Genomic DNA, 17,448 nt, shown 5'->3' on the forward strand with positions numbered 1-17,448 from the left:
ACATATATTGTATTAGGATATTGTAAAATGACTGAGAACATTAGTACATATTTATTGTTTTAATAGAAGAGAATGTTTTATAGGAGTAAGCGCAAACTTTCTTTTTAGGTTGCAGTTTTTTGGCAGAATCACTAGATCCATATTTCGAAATAGGTGAACATAAAATTCAGGTCATGTTGGATGCTTGCCTAGAAGACGGGCAAAATCCAACATGGCTGACGAAAACTACCAAAACGTTCTGCCAACTATGAAGTTCAAATGTCACCAAACATTACAAAATCAAAGATGGAAAATCATACATATATTCATATTTTTAAGGAAGAAAAAGCCCTTCGAAAAATGAAAATATGTTTAATTTTTCATCTTTGATTTTTATGGTGTTTGGTGGCATTTGCACTTCAAAGTTGGTAGTACTTTTCTGGCAGTTTTCGTCCGCACTTTACCCCCACAAATCACTAAAACACAAAACAAAACAATAATTTATCACCTAATCAAACAAAATTCAATCCTCATTGACGTCTTCAAAGACAACCACTTCACTTGCATTATGACACAGGCTTCAAGGCAATCTAAACTTAAAGCATGCAGCCAACAAAGAACTAAACCACCACTTTGTCGTACAGTCAACTTCACATAACTAAACCATGTATTTACACAAAATGAAATTCTCTTTGAACTCTTATTACACCTTAACTTGTACGGAAAATTCAATGAACAATTCCTTGGAATCACAGGAACAGTTTTCTCGTCAACAATCGACACAATTTTTATTCACCAGCGAAAGAACTGAACCAAAATCGACATAAAATTTAATACTCTGTTCTATGTTCACACATCTTTCACAGATATCATAAAATGACAAACTTTCAATAGCTTTACCCATCAGGCACAATATAACACCACTCACGTCAAACAACCAAGAACAACTTACTGACGTCATTATCCATTCAAAATTAACGAAAATTCTAGAACACATGATGACAACTATAACCAATCAAATCGAAAGAAAATCATAAAATGACAAACTTCCAATAGCTTTAGTCAGCAAAACAGTATAATACCACTCACGTCAAACAACCAAGAACAATTGACAACGTCATTACCCATTCAAAATTAACGAAAATTCTAGAACAAATGACAACTATAACCAATCAAATTGAAACATCATCAATGCGACACCTAGTATAAAAACCTAGAACTAACATATAAAAGTTACTAAAAATCACTAACATTTAACTCTAAAGTAAAAAAGTTGGTAATACTTAGTACATCCAACCAGGTGCCCGTCTTCTATGAAATTACCGAAATTTATTTGGTGAACTAAAAACTATTAAAAATCAAAATGGCAAAATAATAAGCTGGAAATTTATTGAACTATTACAGAATATTCAGGATATTGAAGGATTGACTTTGGCAAACAAAGTATCAATGCGTCATATTAATTATGTCCAACAGAAAATGAAGATTAAGCTTGCTGTCCAAGTGCTTAGTGCTTCTGTTGGTAATGCCCTATTATTTCTTTGCAATGACCTAGGTCTTAATGAATTCCAGGGTTCAGAGGCAACAGCAGAGTTCTGTTTATTCTTTGATAAACTATTTGATTTTTTTAATTCAAAGAATAAATTTGCCAAGGGATACAAGTCTGTTCTGTGTAAAAGAAATAAAGTGATTTCTTTTCAGTTTTTGGATTATGCTGAATCTTACTTGCTAGGGTTGAAAGATCAGTATGACATCCCTTTATATAAGACAGCAAGAAAAACTGCAATCATAGGTTTTTTGTCATTGTATTGAGGAGTTAGAAACATTTACAATGACTTGATTGAGACAGATCAGATGAGCTATTTAGCCACCTACAAGTTCAGTCAAGATCATTTAGAACTCTTTTTTAATAAAATCCGAAGCAGACTTGGACACAACAACAACCCTACAGCTCTGCAGGTCAAAGCAGCATACACACATTTATTAGTTGTAAATGAAGTAAAGAGTAAAAATACTGGGAACGTCACAGAGAGGAGTAATGTCCAATTATTACCTTGGTGTGGAGCAAGCAAGGCACATGTTGAGCCCGTTACTGAAGATCCCCTGTGTTTCGGAAATATGAGATGCTATGACAACAGTAATAATCTACTGGTACCTGCAGAAGATCTCTATAGCACCTTTTTCCTCACTTCATTTGCACTGAGTGAATATTCAGAAAATGTAGTAACATACATAGCTGGTTATGTAGTAAAGCAAATTAGTAAAACAATAAATTGTGACACTTGTGAAGAAGCGCTTTATGAAAATGAAAACTACAGCAAGGGAATGTCATTTTTGTTGAAGAACAATAATGGAGGCCTTCATATTCCATCTGAGGATGTGATAACAGTATGTCGCTGGTGTGAAAAGGCAGTTAGGTTATTGTTAAAAGAAAACAATGATCTGCCTAGGATCTTTGGCAAGTCAAGTGAAAAAATTAGTTCTGGACCAGCTCAATTCTTCAATCCTTTTCCCCCAGTTACATGACCATGTTTTAGACAACGAATATCCCGAAAATCACATTTTAAAAATAATGCATCTGACAATAAATCTGTATGTGAAAATCAGATGTCATCACACTGCAAAATAATACAGTATTGCTTTGCAGAAGAAGATAGACAACATCTCTCTAAATCAATTTTATTTATGAATCAATAGGTGAGTGCAAAATAAATCTGGTTAAGTATTTTCATACTATCTAGATATGGCCTAGTTACAATATTTTGATATTCTTGCACATATTCGATTTAATAATAACAGTTGATGCATTTCCTTGTTTATTGAAATATTTATTATTAGGCCTAAGCAAAATGCACACAGTGTGCAAGATTAAGTTAATGTCCTAACGATTAATTAAATATTTCAGGAACTCCATCGGTACAGATTTGATGAATTGTGTAAATATGAATAGGCCTAATCACGAAGACAAGAATTTTTAATTGACAATTTTAGCATAACAGCTTAATATTTGTTGTTCACAAAGATGACGATTACTGAATGACAGTTCCAGTTTCTTCAATTATTTGCTGTTGTAGACTACTACAGGAATGCAGGTGATTACGTTTCACTGTTTATATTTGTTTTTATCCTTGTTACTCTTTTAGCTTATATTTGGTTGTTTTTTATAGTGTAGTAATAAATCTTAGTGTCTTTTGCGGTTGCGTTCTATCAGCATTACTTTTCGTCCGCTATTTTTCACGACCGCAAGATGCACACAATGTGCAAGATTAAGTTAATGTTCTCACTCGGTTATTGAAATATATTTCAGGAAGCCCATCCTACGGATATGATGAATTATGTAAATAGAAATACGCCCAATTCATAAAGACGACGAAGATTATTGACTGACAGTTGCAGGATTAATATCTTTGATTATTTGATGTTATACCACAAGAATGCAGGTAATTACGTTTTACTATTTATATTTGTCTTTATCCTTGTTACTCTTAGGCTCATGTTTGGTTGTTTTTATGTTGTATAGTAATAAATCTTAGTTTGTTTTACGATTGCATTCTATCAGCGTTGCTTTCCGTCCGCTATCGTCACGGCCCCAAGATGGCTGCGAGCGATCGCTTCAATTTGGGTCCAGTCCTATCTTCTGCGCAGCCGGCAGTGTGGGGACTTGATATATACCCAGATTGCTCGGCCTTACAGGCTTTGACGGTAACAACTTTTCTCAGGTATTCTATGCTGCCATCTAGTTGTTACATGAGTCACGTCATAACTACCATTTGAATTGCATTAGCGACTGTACTGTTCGTTTACAGCGGACAGGTGGCGATCCTGTTCAAAGTGCTACCGATTTTAACATAGGGATGGGCAATCTGTTATTCTAGACTGCTCGGGAAAAAGAGAATAAGTCAAAATACTGGGTGTTCATTTCAAAGTGTGTCATGACGTCACTGTTGATGAGTCAGCGATTTGAAGCAAGTTTCAGCTTTTATGTCAGAGAAGTTGCCTATTATTCAAGGCGTTCAATCTGAACTTGAGAACGCGTACGGTATAACTTGAACGTCGTAGCAACAGATGGCGGTCTGTGTGCCACCATAACCTCTTTCGAACTGTGTTTTGCGAGGCCAAGTCGTACGCAGGGTATTTGTTATCATCAGTTGTGTACGGCAACATTCCACAATACAAATCAAATGCTCTGTGTCCATGTTGACCGTAGAAGTTAATGTCAACAAATACGTAAGTAATCGTCTTAACCCTCTCTCCATATCCCGACAGTAAGAAAAAACTCACCTCAGTACATGTTTCGAAACAGTTCACATTCCTGCCACTACCGGCGTTACCGTAAGTATCGGTAAGTACTCTTCAGAATGAACGCCGTACTTGCTAGGCAACTTCTCTAGCAGATAAGTAATACACATCTGCGGAAATGTAGGAAGATTGAATTCTCCAGGCTCATTGACTAGCCACGTGACGGCATACAGCGAGCCATGACACACTTTGAACTGAACACTCAGTATACAACTTTTCAGTACAAGCAATGTAATGGTTTACAGTCTTACTGTTTGCTATGTTACATACTAGAAAACTGATTGTATTTTAATTGAATAATTATATTATTTTACTTATATTGTTTATACCAATCTGTACAACATGTCATGGTGTAACATAATATTGACTTATCTTATTTTGGCCATTTTTTGACTTATACTCTTTTTCGCGAGCAGTCTAGATGTGATCTGGGGTATTACCCTTGATCTAGGGTAAATTAATATGTAATGTTTGTTTTCGATATTTATGTCAAATGGTAATTAGTGAGATGTAAGTTTTTGCTTAATTGCAAAAAAAAAAAGTTTTTTTTTTTTTTAATATTGTAAGTTATGTATGATTCTAGGGGACTCGCTTATTAATAGTTATAAAGAGGTGAAACCAACTTTTTTCCGAGAGGGAACGTGTAGGCAGTATCTCTTACGGTGAACTGGATGAAAGACATCTTTTCGCAGAAAATGATAGGTTTACTGGTTTCACTAGATGTGTCAGGAGCTTTCAATCATGCTTGGTAGCCTAAAATACTACACCAACTCAAGGAGAAAAGCTGCCCCAAAAATCTATATATACTTGTCCAGAATTTCTTGAAAGACCGCAAAGCTCAGCTAACCATATCTGATGCAACAGTCACAAAAATGTTGACAAAAGGATGTCCGCAGGGCTCAGTTTGTAGTCCAGGGCTATGGGTCATACTTTATGACGAATTACTTCAGCTGCAACTACCTCAGAACTGTGACATCATTGCATTTGCAGACGATGCTCTACTTTTTGTCAAATCTAAATGTATAAACAGTCTTATAACCTCAGCAAACTCTGCCTTAAAAACAATCTCCAAATGGGGAGCAGAAAACAAACTAAAATTTAATCCAAGTAAGAGTAAAGCAATGCTAACCACTAGAAGACATAAGGTAGCAGCCGCACCTCCACTCATAATGGAAGGAGAAAATATTCCATTCGTCGACACACTGAACTACCTAGGAGTTATCCTTGACAAAAAGCTGATATTTAGACCGCATCTCGAGTATGTGGCAACAAAAGCAAGCAAGCTTCTTCGAGGTTTGTCTACTGCCACCAGGCCCACGTGGGGGCTTAATTCCGACATTCTGAAAATAATATACCGAGGAGCAGTAGAGCCATTAATTCTTTATTGTCTAGTTCTGCATAAGAAATATGCCCAGAATAAACTCTTAAAGATCCAAAGAGAATATGCTCTACAAATCTGCAGAGCATACCGCACAATATCAACAGATGCGGCTCTAGTCATTGCTGGTATAGAGCCACTTCACTTGATCGGACTCTACAAAGCAGGAATAAGCGACATAAAACGGAATCGGAAGACAACATTTCAAGAATTATCCTTTGATCCACAATACAAATCACATTTTCTGGCCGCAGGACATCCGGGACTACAGCACGACTGCTATCAATCTCACAACTGTAGCGATATCCATACATATGAAATTTACACAGATGGGTCAAGAATTAACGAATGCGTTGGCTGTGCATTTGTCATCTATTGTGAGGGCATAGAAGTCCATACAAAACTCATCCGTCTATCTCCCACCAACACAGTTTTTCAAGCGGAACTCTACGCTATCAAGGAAGCGGTGAAATGGTGCGCAGAACATGATCATAGTGCTCGCATCTACAGTGACTCTCAGGCAGCAATCCATGCAGTAGACAATAAATATATATTGGATCCCCTCACAATTGAAATAAGAAATAACATCAGGAATACAATGCATGTCTGTGTAAGTTGGGTTCGTGGACATGCTGGAACAACTGGAAACGAGCGTGCTGATGTGTTGGCGAAACAGGCTGCCGCTTCGGATCTGGAATATATGTACACAAAATGCCCTATGTCTTATGTGAAGAAGCGTTTAAAAGAACGTGTAATTAATCAATGGAATGATTACTGGGTTCGCAGCACAAAGGGAGCCTTAACTAGGGAATTATACTTCCCTACGATAGACTAAATTCTAAGTTAATGCAACCAAACTTTGTTCTTACTCAGTTCTTATCTGGACATGGCAAGTTTGGTAGCTATTTCGAAAGATTCAAGATAGAAACAGAAGGTGGAAATGTTTGTGCATGTGATGACTCCCTGCAAACAGTCCAACATTTGTTATTTGAGTGTCACAAATTTGAACTCCAACGTCTTGAACTAGTTTGTCGATTAGACAGGTGCGACACCAAGTACTCCCCACCAATACAAGTGTTCCGAAATAAATGCTGTTATCAAGATTTTATGAGATATGTAAATTACGTTCACAAAAGTTGTAATCTGAACACATGATAAAATTTGTATATATCCACTGAATTATTATTTTTTTTATAGTTTTTTTTTGTCGCCATTTGTTTTGTTTCCTGTGAGGGTGTGTTTCTGTGGTATAGTGTAGAGTCAAAGAGTGTATGTGTTTTGAAGTTGAGTTGTGTGTTGAGAATTTCGTTGGGATGTGTTTTTTGTGTGTATATTTCATATTGTTCTACTGTGTTAGTTCTGGCGTTTTTGGTTGGATGTGTAATATTTCCATGTCTGTATTGATGTCTCTGTGGGTGTGGTTAGCATTTGGTATGTGTTCTGCATATGTGGAGGTGTTTTGTAATTTTGTTATGGCTGTGATGTGTTCTTTGTAACCTGTTTGAAACGATCTGCCTGTTTGTCCAATGTAGAAGTTGTTGCAGGTGTTACAGTTGAGTTTGTATACGCCTGTGTGGTTGTATTTGTTTGTTTGTGTTGTTTGTGTGTTGAGATGCTTTTGTAGAGTGTTATTTGTTCTGTATGGGATGTTGTAATTTAATTTCTTGAATGTAGGTAGTAATTATGTGTGTGTGTTTTTTTTCGTATGTTAGTGTGATGTATTTTTGTGTTCTTGTGTTTGTGATGTATATAATTTAAAAATTGCTTGTGACAACAATGTTTAACGGAAAACTGTGTAACGTCTTCAGAGATTTCAACCCACAGAAATTTAAACTACATTCTAGTGAATATTAGGATTAGATATTTGCTTAGGTTATAATATAGTATACATTTCATGAAACTTATTAATAGAAATATAAGATTGTATTTTAGGATTTAATTTCAACTCATTCCATTTCATTCATTCATGTGTATAACTTAAAAAACTTTGTACAGATTTGCTGAATATATAGATTTGTTAAATTGTATTAATTTCATAATTGACACGTAAGACTAATTCAATAGGAGACTTCATTAACCTATATCATATTATTATTATTAGCCTACTATTATGTAATTATAACCCTAACATACCTATCTCAGGTAAAATAGGGTTCTCTGTAAAAGTGGAGTATAATAAATAAATAAATAAACGTGTAGGCTATAACAACAACAATTAATAATAATAATAATAATAATAATAATACATAAAATTGTCCCATATTCCCTTAGGATGAAAAAGCTTAGTGTAGACATCTGACTACATCTTCCAAATTCCCAATCTCCAGGCATCTCATCCGTCCTCTTCATTTATAACATTATGCAACATTCTTCTCGGCCTTCTGTATTTATTTCTTCCAGGAGATTTCCAATGAAACATTCCTTTACTGGGCATATATGACTATCCAAATTAGCTGTTTTATTCCATTATTGTTTGGTTTACCCCATTTCTTCCCTTATTTTTTTCATTTCTAACTCTATTTTTGGTGTTCTGATTGGTTCGTATAGTATCCAAAGTGTAAAAAGTTGTGGATACTATGTATAGTATTGGAAAAATTTTGGGGTTCCTCGCAGCCAGCTTTTGGGGCTCGTTGATTGTTAACAACAGTCACATCCAAGTCACTTCTTTCTTATGTCATGCAGACTGCCAGTTTTAGAATAATTATTATAAATATGAAATAGAGAAATTAAAACAAAAATTAACGTCAACAATTAAGAGGTAAGACATCTCACCTTTTGGAGGCTGTTGCAACCCCAACGAATGAGGGATTTCGAATAAAAAAAAGAGAGAGAGAAAGACTGCTTGAGTAAAGAAGGCAGAAGGAACTAAAAATAACACAAGAAAAATTTTGATGCAGGACTTAACATCACATCATAAGAAATTTAGACAAATAACGAACATGTTTAAAATATTATATGCTTCTTGTCTCATTCCATCTTGTCTTTAGTCGCCCCAGGTCACACTTTCCCATAGAGTGATAAGAATGTGGTTGCCTTGGTAGTTTGTCATTCTTTCTACATGATGCTACCAACAGTGATGTCCATGGGGCCCGAGGCCATCCAATAATTCGTCATGTTATTATTATTATTATTATTATTATTATTATTATTATTTAATATTATTTATGATATTTATTTATTTTAACTTAACTCAAGAGACCACTCACTGTTTTCCAAAACTTGGTGCCACTGTCTTTAACAATTAATTTTCTCATTGTGTTTTGTTTTTAATTCATCCCTTATTTCACTGCTTTTAATTTTATCTAACAACATTTTCAACCGATCTGAGGAATCTCATATGTACCATCTCTATCCACTTCCTATTTTGGGATCTTAAGGTCCATGTTTCACTACCTTATAGCTGTACTACTGGTTTTGATAAGACATGGAAACTCATTTTAACATTTTTTTGACATATTTCTTCCAAAGTACTTCCTTACTAATCAATTTGTTTTCTCATACTTCTATATATTTTTTTCCAGGACGAAATTCATTTTTAAATTCAAGCTATTTAAAAGTTGTACCTTTTCTATATTTTGAGAGTCTGATTATTTTAGTCCTTCTCATGTGTTTGCCTTCCATTGCCACTAGCTTTGTCTTAGTGTGAAATCTTTGTCCTACTTTTTTCAAAACATTGTTAAATTTTGTTAGATTATATTGGAGATCATATTCTCCACTAGCCAAAAGAACCTAGCTGTCATCAAATAAAGTTGTTTTAATTTATTTATTAAATATTCCTAGATTTTATAATAGAAACGTAATAATTGTAGACTCATTTGGTATTTTTACAACTGGATTGTCATAGTTGTTGATAGTACTATTAACTACGAAGCAGGAATGAGACAGAACCACCAATCTAGTCTATTCATATGTTCGTCTTTTCTATTTTGCTAAGAATTACGATTATCAGAGTCTGTAAATAAATCTGGGAACAAGTTTATGTTTTTTGTGAATATGGTAGTACACGATAAAAGACACTCCATATTTAATACTAGTATACATTTTTTCTTATTAAACTACTCAGTTTAATGCAATTTCAATATAAACAACAAATAAATATTAAAAAATGCCAGTGTTTGCCATTTTTGAAATTACTATAAACAGCACGTAAGTGCAATGTTTATTTTACTTACAGACTTAATAAATATAGAGTAAGAGAATTTTGAGTCACTCAACTATTTTTATGTCAGTCTTCAGGTATAGCTCATCAGTTTAAAACTGGAATAATGCTTCACAGTGTGAAACGTGAATGTTTCTTTTTGAAGGGCAATATTAACATAATTTTCTTTAAACCACTGTCAATTCGTGTAACTACTTTTGCAAGTGACATATTTCGTATCATTTCGTTGTGACGTGATCTGAGATATTCTACCAGAGACATACAGTATAATACAGAGATTCTACTCCCACTACTAACACTGAATTCGCAGAGAACAAAGGACATTATTATCACGCAGAGAACAAAAGACAGAATTATCATTTACTCCACGTTTAAGAGATTAAAATTCTTTCAGCATAAATTCAATACAACACTTTCTTTCCTTAGACATTTTACATACCAATAGTACGCAGAAACCATAGTGGAAATACATTAAAATCAATAAGAATATACGAAATACTAAAACAGGTAGAATAGAAGAGAAATACAGTAATACTGTATACACCATTTAGGGTGCATCTTTTAGCAATTTATTCCAACAGTGGCAATTCAAGGCAACATGAATTATCTTTAGGAAACAAGATGTGTGCATAAACACAAATTCGAGGGCATTCAGAAAAAACAGTAGACCTACAACCTTATTTACTTACTTACAAATGGCTTTTAAGGAACCCGAAGGTTCATTGCCGCCCTCACATAAGCCTGCCATCAGTCCCTATCCTGTGCAAGATTAATCCAGTCTCTATCATCATATTCCACCCCCCTCAAATCCATTTTAATATCCTCCCATCTACGTCTCGGCCTCCCTAAAGGTCTTTTTCCCTCTGGTCTCCCAACTAACACTCTATATGCATTTCTGGATTCGACCTACAACCTACACTGAGAAAAAAATTCTGTTCAGTAAGCAATGACTGTCGCAGAAAATAGGCTGCTACCTACTTACTTGGACATAATGTCAACGTACATGCCTAACTCGGGGTCAGGCCACAAAGGGAAACACTGAAGGAGGAGAATTCGGTCCGGTGCTGTGGATTGAATTCGGCATAGCTCAGTGGTCAGAGCACTTGGTACGTAGAACCAAGGACCCGGGTTTGATCCCCGCGCCAGAGCGAATTTTTCTCCTCAAATATTAATTGTCAATATTACAGATGATATTCTGTAGGACAAATTAATAAAATCTCAATATATTCAAACTTATTCATTGTTGAATCAAAATTGATTTGTGAAAGGCAGACTGTGGTTTATTTTTAAGCATTGGTTTTGTTGGTGGAATAATTCAATGGTGAGAACCACACTGTTATAATTTTTTGGAAGACATGTCTACAGAAATGAGAACCTAATAAATATCCATGTAAAGACAGTTGTAATATTTCCTGTTGTTTCATATGATGTTCAGTTATACATAATATCTGAAGTTTATGATTTTGAGATGCTAAGTACTGATCAATTCATCAGTTTTTTTGTTTTAATCCCCTAATATTTTGATGAAAAATAGAGAAGTTACTGTGTTTAGAATATTCGTTACTAGAAACATCTAACTAACATAACTTAGTTGAACTTGTTTCAAACACCTTACTGGTGGGAGGTTTAACCTAAAAGGAGGCAAATGTCGGGTAATCTTTTGGCGAATCCTCGGACCTCACTTCATCTCACTACATCTCGCCAAAATATTGTAAAAAATTGCAGAAAATTGTAAAACAATTGTAGAAAATTACTAAATTGTAAAACTGTAAAAATTGTAAAATATTGTAAAAATTGTAATTGTAATATTGTAAAATTTTGACTTGTTCCACATCTTAAAGCTTCATTGCTCATGTAAGATCTATGGAATATAATAAATGAATGAATGAATGTATAATAACGTTATATCGGTATTACAATATAGTCGCTCTGAGTGGCGCAGTTGGTCTAGCGCTGGCCTTCTGTACCCAAGGTTGCGGGTTCAATCCCGGCCCAGGTCGATGGTATTTAAGTGTGCTTAAATGCAACAGGCTCATGTCACTAGATTTAGTGGCATGTAAAAGAACTCCTGCAGGACAAAATTCTGGCACACCAGTGACACTGATATAACCTCGGCAGTTGCAAGCGTCGTTAAATAAACCATAATTTAATTTATTACAATATAATTATGCAGCTGCACACTTTCCTGTTACTCTCGCCGCGACCACGACAATGCAATAACAAAGTAATATCCGACTTCCACAAGGTGTTCAAGAACAAACTTCAGAAAAAATTTACCAACAAGTGTTTTAAAAACAAATTTCACTGTAAAAAAATAAGAAAATAAAATAATAAAAAAGAAAGAGAGAAAATGCTGCTCCCTTGAAACTGCCGCCCTAGGCAACTGCCTAGGTTGCCTAGGCCTAAATCTGGCAGTGATGATAATAGATGTATACATCAGCCAGAACCTCAATCAGAGGGGTATCTGGTATTCATAGTTTCCAATGCTAATACTTTTAATACTGGTATGGATGATTCAGATATTGTAACTGGTTTTTCTAACTCTAATTGAATGTGAATTGGTTGAGAAATTAACAGGTTTTCTGCTAGTAAAAATGTTTTCCTTTGATTTAGGGAAATTATTTTTTGTTTTTTATCTCTATGACTTTTGATAAGAAACTTTGTGTTTTCAATCTAGTTGCCGGTAGCATTAACATTTTTTTCATGTCGAATTAGTGACTGTTCTTCTAACATAGTCTTATTGGTGGATTTTTTGTTAGAGCTTGCATGGCTGTTATTGGGTTCGATTTTGTAGCTCCAGTTATTGGCCGTAGAGCTGATTTTGTCAGATTTATAGTCTGTTGTTTGAGTTTGTTCCTGTAATTAGGGTTTCTCCACTGTAGAGAAGCACTGGTTTTATAAATGTTTTATATGTAGTATTCAATGTCTGTCGTGTACTACCCCATCTTACTCCAGCTAGTCTTTTTATGATCGAGAATCTTTTAGTTGCCTTATTTGTTATTGCTTCGATGTGATTTAACTTATTCACAATAATTTTACAGTACTTGTATGTTATTCCATTTAGCTTACTTTTCTAATATAACATATTTTATTAATACATTCTGAAGCAGCACGAAATAATGACTCAGATTGGTATGTGGGGCAGTAAAAACGATCGCAACCTTATGCTTACAACTATACATATACAGGCAATCTTCAGATCACATCAGAAATTCATCAACAGGCTGCCATCTCTTTCTCCAAACTGAAAGCCTTGCCTAATACCATTTGGAATACCATTTGGATCCAAAATAATCACAATAGCAAAAAATTACCAACACTTCCTAAACATTCCAGAAAGCATTGAATCATACTCTCCACCTGTTAACACTCTAGATTACCAAAATTCAATACTAACCTATCTCTGCTCTATGACGTAAGAAAAGATGATGTCCACCCACAGGAATTAAAACAACTAGCACTGGCAACTATAGAAGAAAGGTTTCCATCAAACAAGTATTTGAGAGTCTATACAGATGGTTCACTATCCAACGAAGATCTTGGAGTGGGAGCAGGAATACACTTGAGCTCTTCTCTCATTATATTTCTGTAGGGAAAAACAAAACAAGCTTTGATGGAGAAACAAAGGCAATCAACAAAACATTACAGCAATTCTGCTCAGGCCTAAAGCCTTTCAAAAGGCAGTAATTCTGGTTGACTCACAAGTGGCAATCCAAACCATTACTTCAAATACCCAGCCTATGTCCAAAACTATAAAAGAAGCAAAAGGAAATACCAAAACTCCTCAGTATATAAGGAAAATCAATAACCTTTCAATGGATCCCATCATATGTTGACATTTCCGGGAATGAAACTGCAGACCTACTTGCTAAGAAGGGAGTGACACTTAATCCTATTTCAACCTGACTGGACACAAAAACAGTGAGAAGATTAGTAACGAACTGAACCCATGATCTATTTTACGCAGAAGCATCCCAGAACAAAATTTGGAGGAAAAAAAAAAAATTTAAAGAAACATGGCAGGTGAACAAAACCAAACCTACAAAAGAAGCAATAGCAACCTTCCAACTAAACACTGAACATGACTGTCTAGCATCACATCTATATCGCATGAAAATTTATAACTCTGAACACTGCGCCATCTGCAAGGACCAGAGCACTAAAATGAATGGAGAACATCTACTTCAATGCCGAAAACTGGATCCTAATCTCCAGAAGACAAAGAACCTCTCAAAACTGTACTGTAATGCCAGAAGACTCATGGATTGAATCCTTAAGTCTCGTCATTACATAACATTTTGGTGTATGATGCACAAGAATTTCTGATGTTTCAGGTAATAGTTTAATAATAATTTAATTCTATTCACGAAGTACTGTATTTCCATCCTGTAATGTTTTGTCAGTATAACTTGGTCTTGGATGGTTCACATGATTGCCTCAATCTGTTTAGTCGACATTTACTGAGTTACTGAGCTCTTCTACAGATCATTGCCATGTCTACATACATACACACAAGTGCACACAAACACACGCTTATATATATTATTCGATTTGATTGTGTTTTGAAGAAAACTTGTAAAACTCTTAGAAGAACTTTATACAAATCTTCTTGTCTTCGTTGTCTTACAGCATACAAAAATGTAATAAATCAGATCTTCGTACTTGTTCATGTTTTTATTTCAGAAGAATAGTAAATAAAATAAAGTGTAACAAATCAATTAAAATCCAAATTTTTTAAATATTTTTTATGATGAATAAACACAGTATTGCTGTGTTCGTCATAACAGTATGTATCTGGCAATCTCACCTGGAGGTTGAACCTTCAGTTTAGATTTTGTCGTAATCCACATAACCTCTCAAATTCTTTGTAAAGATATATCATACAAAACATTGGTACAATACACTCCATCAAACATTATGCTTTTCAAGATTAAACATTTTCAAGATGACTGATTAGTATCTTTGACAAGATAAAGAGGCACATAAAACATGAATAAAGTAAGTGTCCAACATGTCTGCAAAATAGACTGATGTAACCTAGGCCTAAACTTACAAAATAAATAGCACTAAAAATTTAATACATAGCATATGTAGTAATACTTTGGATTGTACCATCTAAAAATTAACTTCAATTTAAATTTAAAGTTTTGCCTGTCAGGTTTCACCTGAAGGACCCACACTTCATCACTGAAACATTTGTAAATACTGAATATAAATAAAAGCATGACACCAACACTCAAAATGATATTCCTGTAAGCCACTTTTCCTTTTATTTTATTTTTGGACTCCGGCACACCTGGTCACGTTCATTTTTCAAAATAGTAACTGTAATATTACGATTAATTATTTATAAGGCATTCTATTAAAATTTTATTTTTGAAGGGTCATTTGTGGGAATATGTTTGAGAAACCAAAATTATGTTACGATCACAGTAACTTTTAATGTGTACATACAGAAATACCAATCATATACAAAATTAATTATAAATATTTAAGACACAGCATATGTTACCTGTGCACAAAGTTTTTAGAAGAAAAACTGAAATAATAACTAGATTATCTTAATAAGAAAGGTCACTGCATACTATTTACTTTGTTTCTTGGTTCAACATTCAGCATCTGTAGATGAAGGTAAATGTTTTTGAAAGAAAACACTAGTCTCTATATGACTTTGTTGATGCCAAGTGCATCTCGCATCATGAAGTCCCGCAATGTCCATAGAGCATTAATAATATTTCCATGATTCCCTACACCATTGCCAAGCCAATGGCCAGGTAACCGAGAAGGATCTGATATAGATGTGTTGTCTGGTGTCGCTTTTAGATGCTTTTCCCAATGTGATATGTGTTTACTGTCAGCTTGCAGGCCTTCAATATATCTGGAGAGAAAAAAAACATATATATTAAGTTATCAGGCACAAATTTGAATAAGGTAGAGAGACGGTACACAAGGGTAGGCCAAAAAAGGGGAACACAGTAGGTAGAACTTAAAAATGAGAGGGATTCAATCCAGCATCGGAGCTTGAATCTGGTGTGGCTTAGTGGATAAAGTGTCAGCACATAAAGCTAGAAACCCGGGTTCAAGTGCCGGTACCAGACAGAATTTTTCTCTGTTCTATTGCTTCTTCACCATATGGAAATGCAGAATTACTGCACTTCGGTACATCATAGCAATATAATAAAGCGTAAGTAATCATTATGTGATTCAAGATAGTGCTGTGTTCTGTCAGATCCCGGTCACTTAGTCATTCGTAATGAGTGCACCTCTGTACTTGTGGTTGGATATTGTGTCTATTGTCACACATACTGTGACACAGTACACGAGAATAGGCCAACAAAAGGTAACACAGTAGATAGAACTTAAAAAATGAGAGGGATTCAATCTGGCATCAGAACTTGGATCCAGTGTGGCTTAGTGGATAAAGCACTAGCATGTAAAGCTGGAAACCCGAGTTCGAGTCCCAGTGCCAGAGATAATTTTCATCTGTTCTACTGAACGGTAGAGAAGTTTAACTATTTGAGAATGGAAATTACTTCAAACAGAAAAATGCAGCATCAAATTAACAAAAGAATGAAGAAAAGTTCAAATGTATACAATTTAATGAAACATTTAATTTGGAATAAAGATGTACCCATAAAGAACAAAATGACAATAAAACATATTTTAAGTCAGTTTTGACATATGCTTCAGAAACCTGGATATATACCAAAAAAAGATCTGAACAGAATTCAAGCCTCAGAGATGAAAACCCTGTCAGGTATTGTACAGAAGACATGAAGAGACAGGATATGAAACGATATAATCAAAGAAACTCAACAACAATTAGAAAATTAACAACACAATTAGAAAATAAGAGATTACAATGGTTTGGGCATCGTAACAGAATGGCAAGGGAAAGGCTGCCAAAGAGTATTAAATTTAAAAGTGAAAGGAAGACGACCAGTAGGAAGACCACATGAAAGACAGATAGAACAAATTCAGAAGAACTTACAAGAACGGGGATACAAGTGGGATGAAATAAACAGGAAAAAAGCTTGGGAAAACAGAGACGGATGGAAGCATATTTGGAATCGATCTTCCAAAAGAAGGACATGATAAGAGGATGAAGATATATTTTAAAAGAATTCTGATACGTCATTGTCTCAACTGAAAAATCTGGTGACTTAAATACAAAACTTAGACTGACAGAAGTTAACAAAGTCTACCATGGATATAAAAGAATGATTGGAAAGTGTAATATGTTTATTTTTTCTTAACTGCAATTTAAGGCAATTGGCTAGGACTAGAAGGTCTCGGGTTCAGTCCTAGGTGGTGAATTTTTCTCTTTGTCAAAACTTCCAGAATGGTCTCGAAGTTTACTCAGTCCCCTATCAAATTGAGTACTGGCTTTTTTTGGGGGGTATAAGACAGTTGGAGTGTGATGCCAACCATACCACCTTATTCTAATGTTAAGGTCATGAAAACATGAAAAAAACCTGGCAATTTATGAAACTTCGTATTGATGTTAGGCGGATGACAATACGAAGCAGAATGGGAGACACATGTAGCAACTTTTGACTAGATTTGAAATCTTGAAACTCGTTTTTCCAAACTTGGACCTTAAAATCAGATAAGGTATTCATGTACATTTACT

At 34.8% G+C, this 17,448-nt stretch overlaps 1 protein-coding gene and 1 long non-coding RNA gene across 13 annotated transcripts in view; one reads left to right on the top strand and one right to left on the bottom strand.

Annotated features, from left to right (window-relative positions):
- The first annotated feature begins 1,307 nt into the window (after positions 1-1,307).
- LOC138698066 (uncharacterized) lies at positions 1,308-4,813 on the top strand. 3 transcript variants are annotated; one of them, XR_011331679.1, is made up of 4 exons: positions 1,308-2,676; positions 2,885-3,071; positions 3,287-3,419; positions 3,513-4,813. It is a non-coding gene; the product is annotated as an uncharacterized lncRNA (long non-coding RNA). The 3 variants fall into 3 exon arrangements; XR_011331680.1 differs by having other exon boundaries at positions 3,539-4,813; XR_011331678.1 differs by having other exon boundaries at positions 3,287-4,813.
- A 9,661-nt stretch (positions 4,814-14,474) lies between these two features.
- The window catches only part of polybromo (protein), a 159,867-nt gene continuing 156,893 nt past the window's right edge, over positions 14,475-17,448 (bottom strand). For all 10 annotated transcript variants that reach the window (XM_069823762.1, XM_069823761.1, XM_069823767.1 and 7 more), the window contains one exon: positions 14,475-15,693. In XM_069823762.1, the coding sequence (XP_069679863.1) occupies positions 15,477-15,693 (217 nt within the window). In that variant the 3' untranslated portion in view covers positions 14,475-15,476. The remainder of the gene's footprint in view (positions 15,694-17,448) is intronic.

This window comes from Periplaneta americana, chromosome 4 (genome assembly GCF_040183065.1).
Source record: "Periplaneta americana isolate PAMFEO1 chromosome 4, P.americana_PAMFEO1_priV1, whole genome shotgun sequence".
Taxonomy (NCBI): Eukaryota; Metazoa; Arthropoda; class Insecta; order Blattodea; family Blattidae; genus Periplaneta; species Periplaneta americana.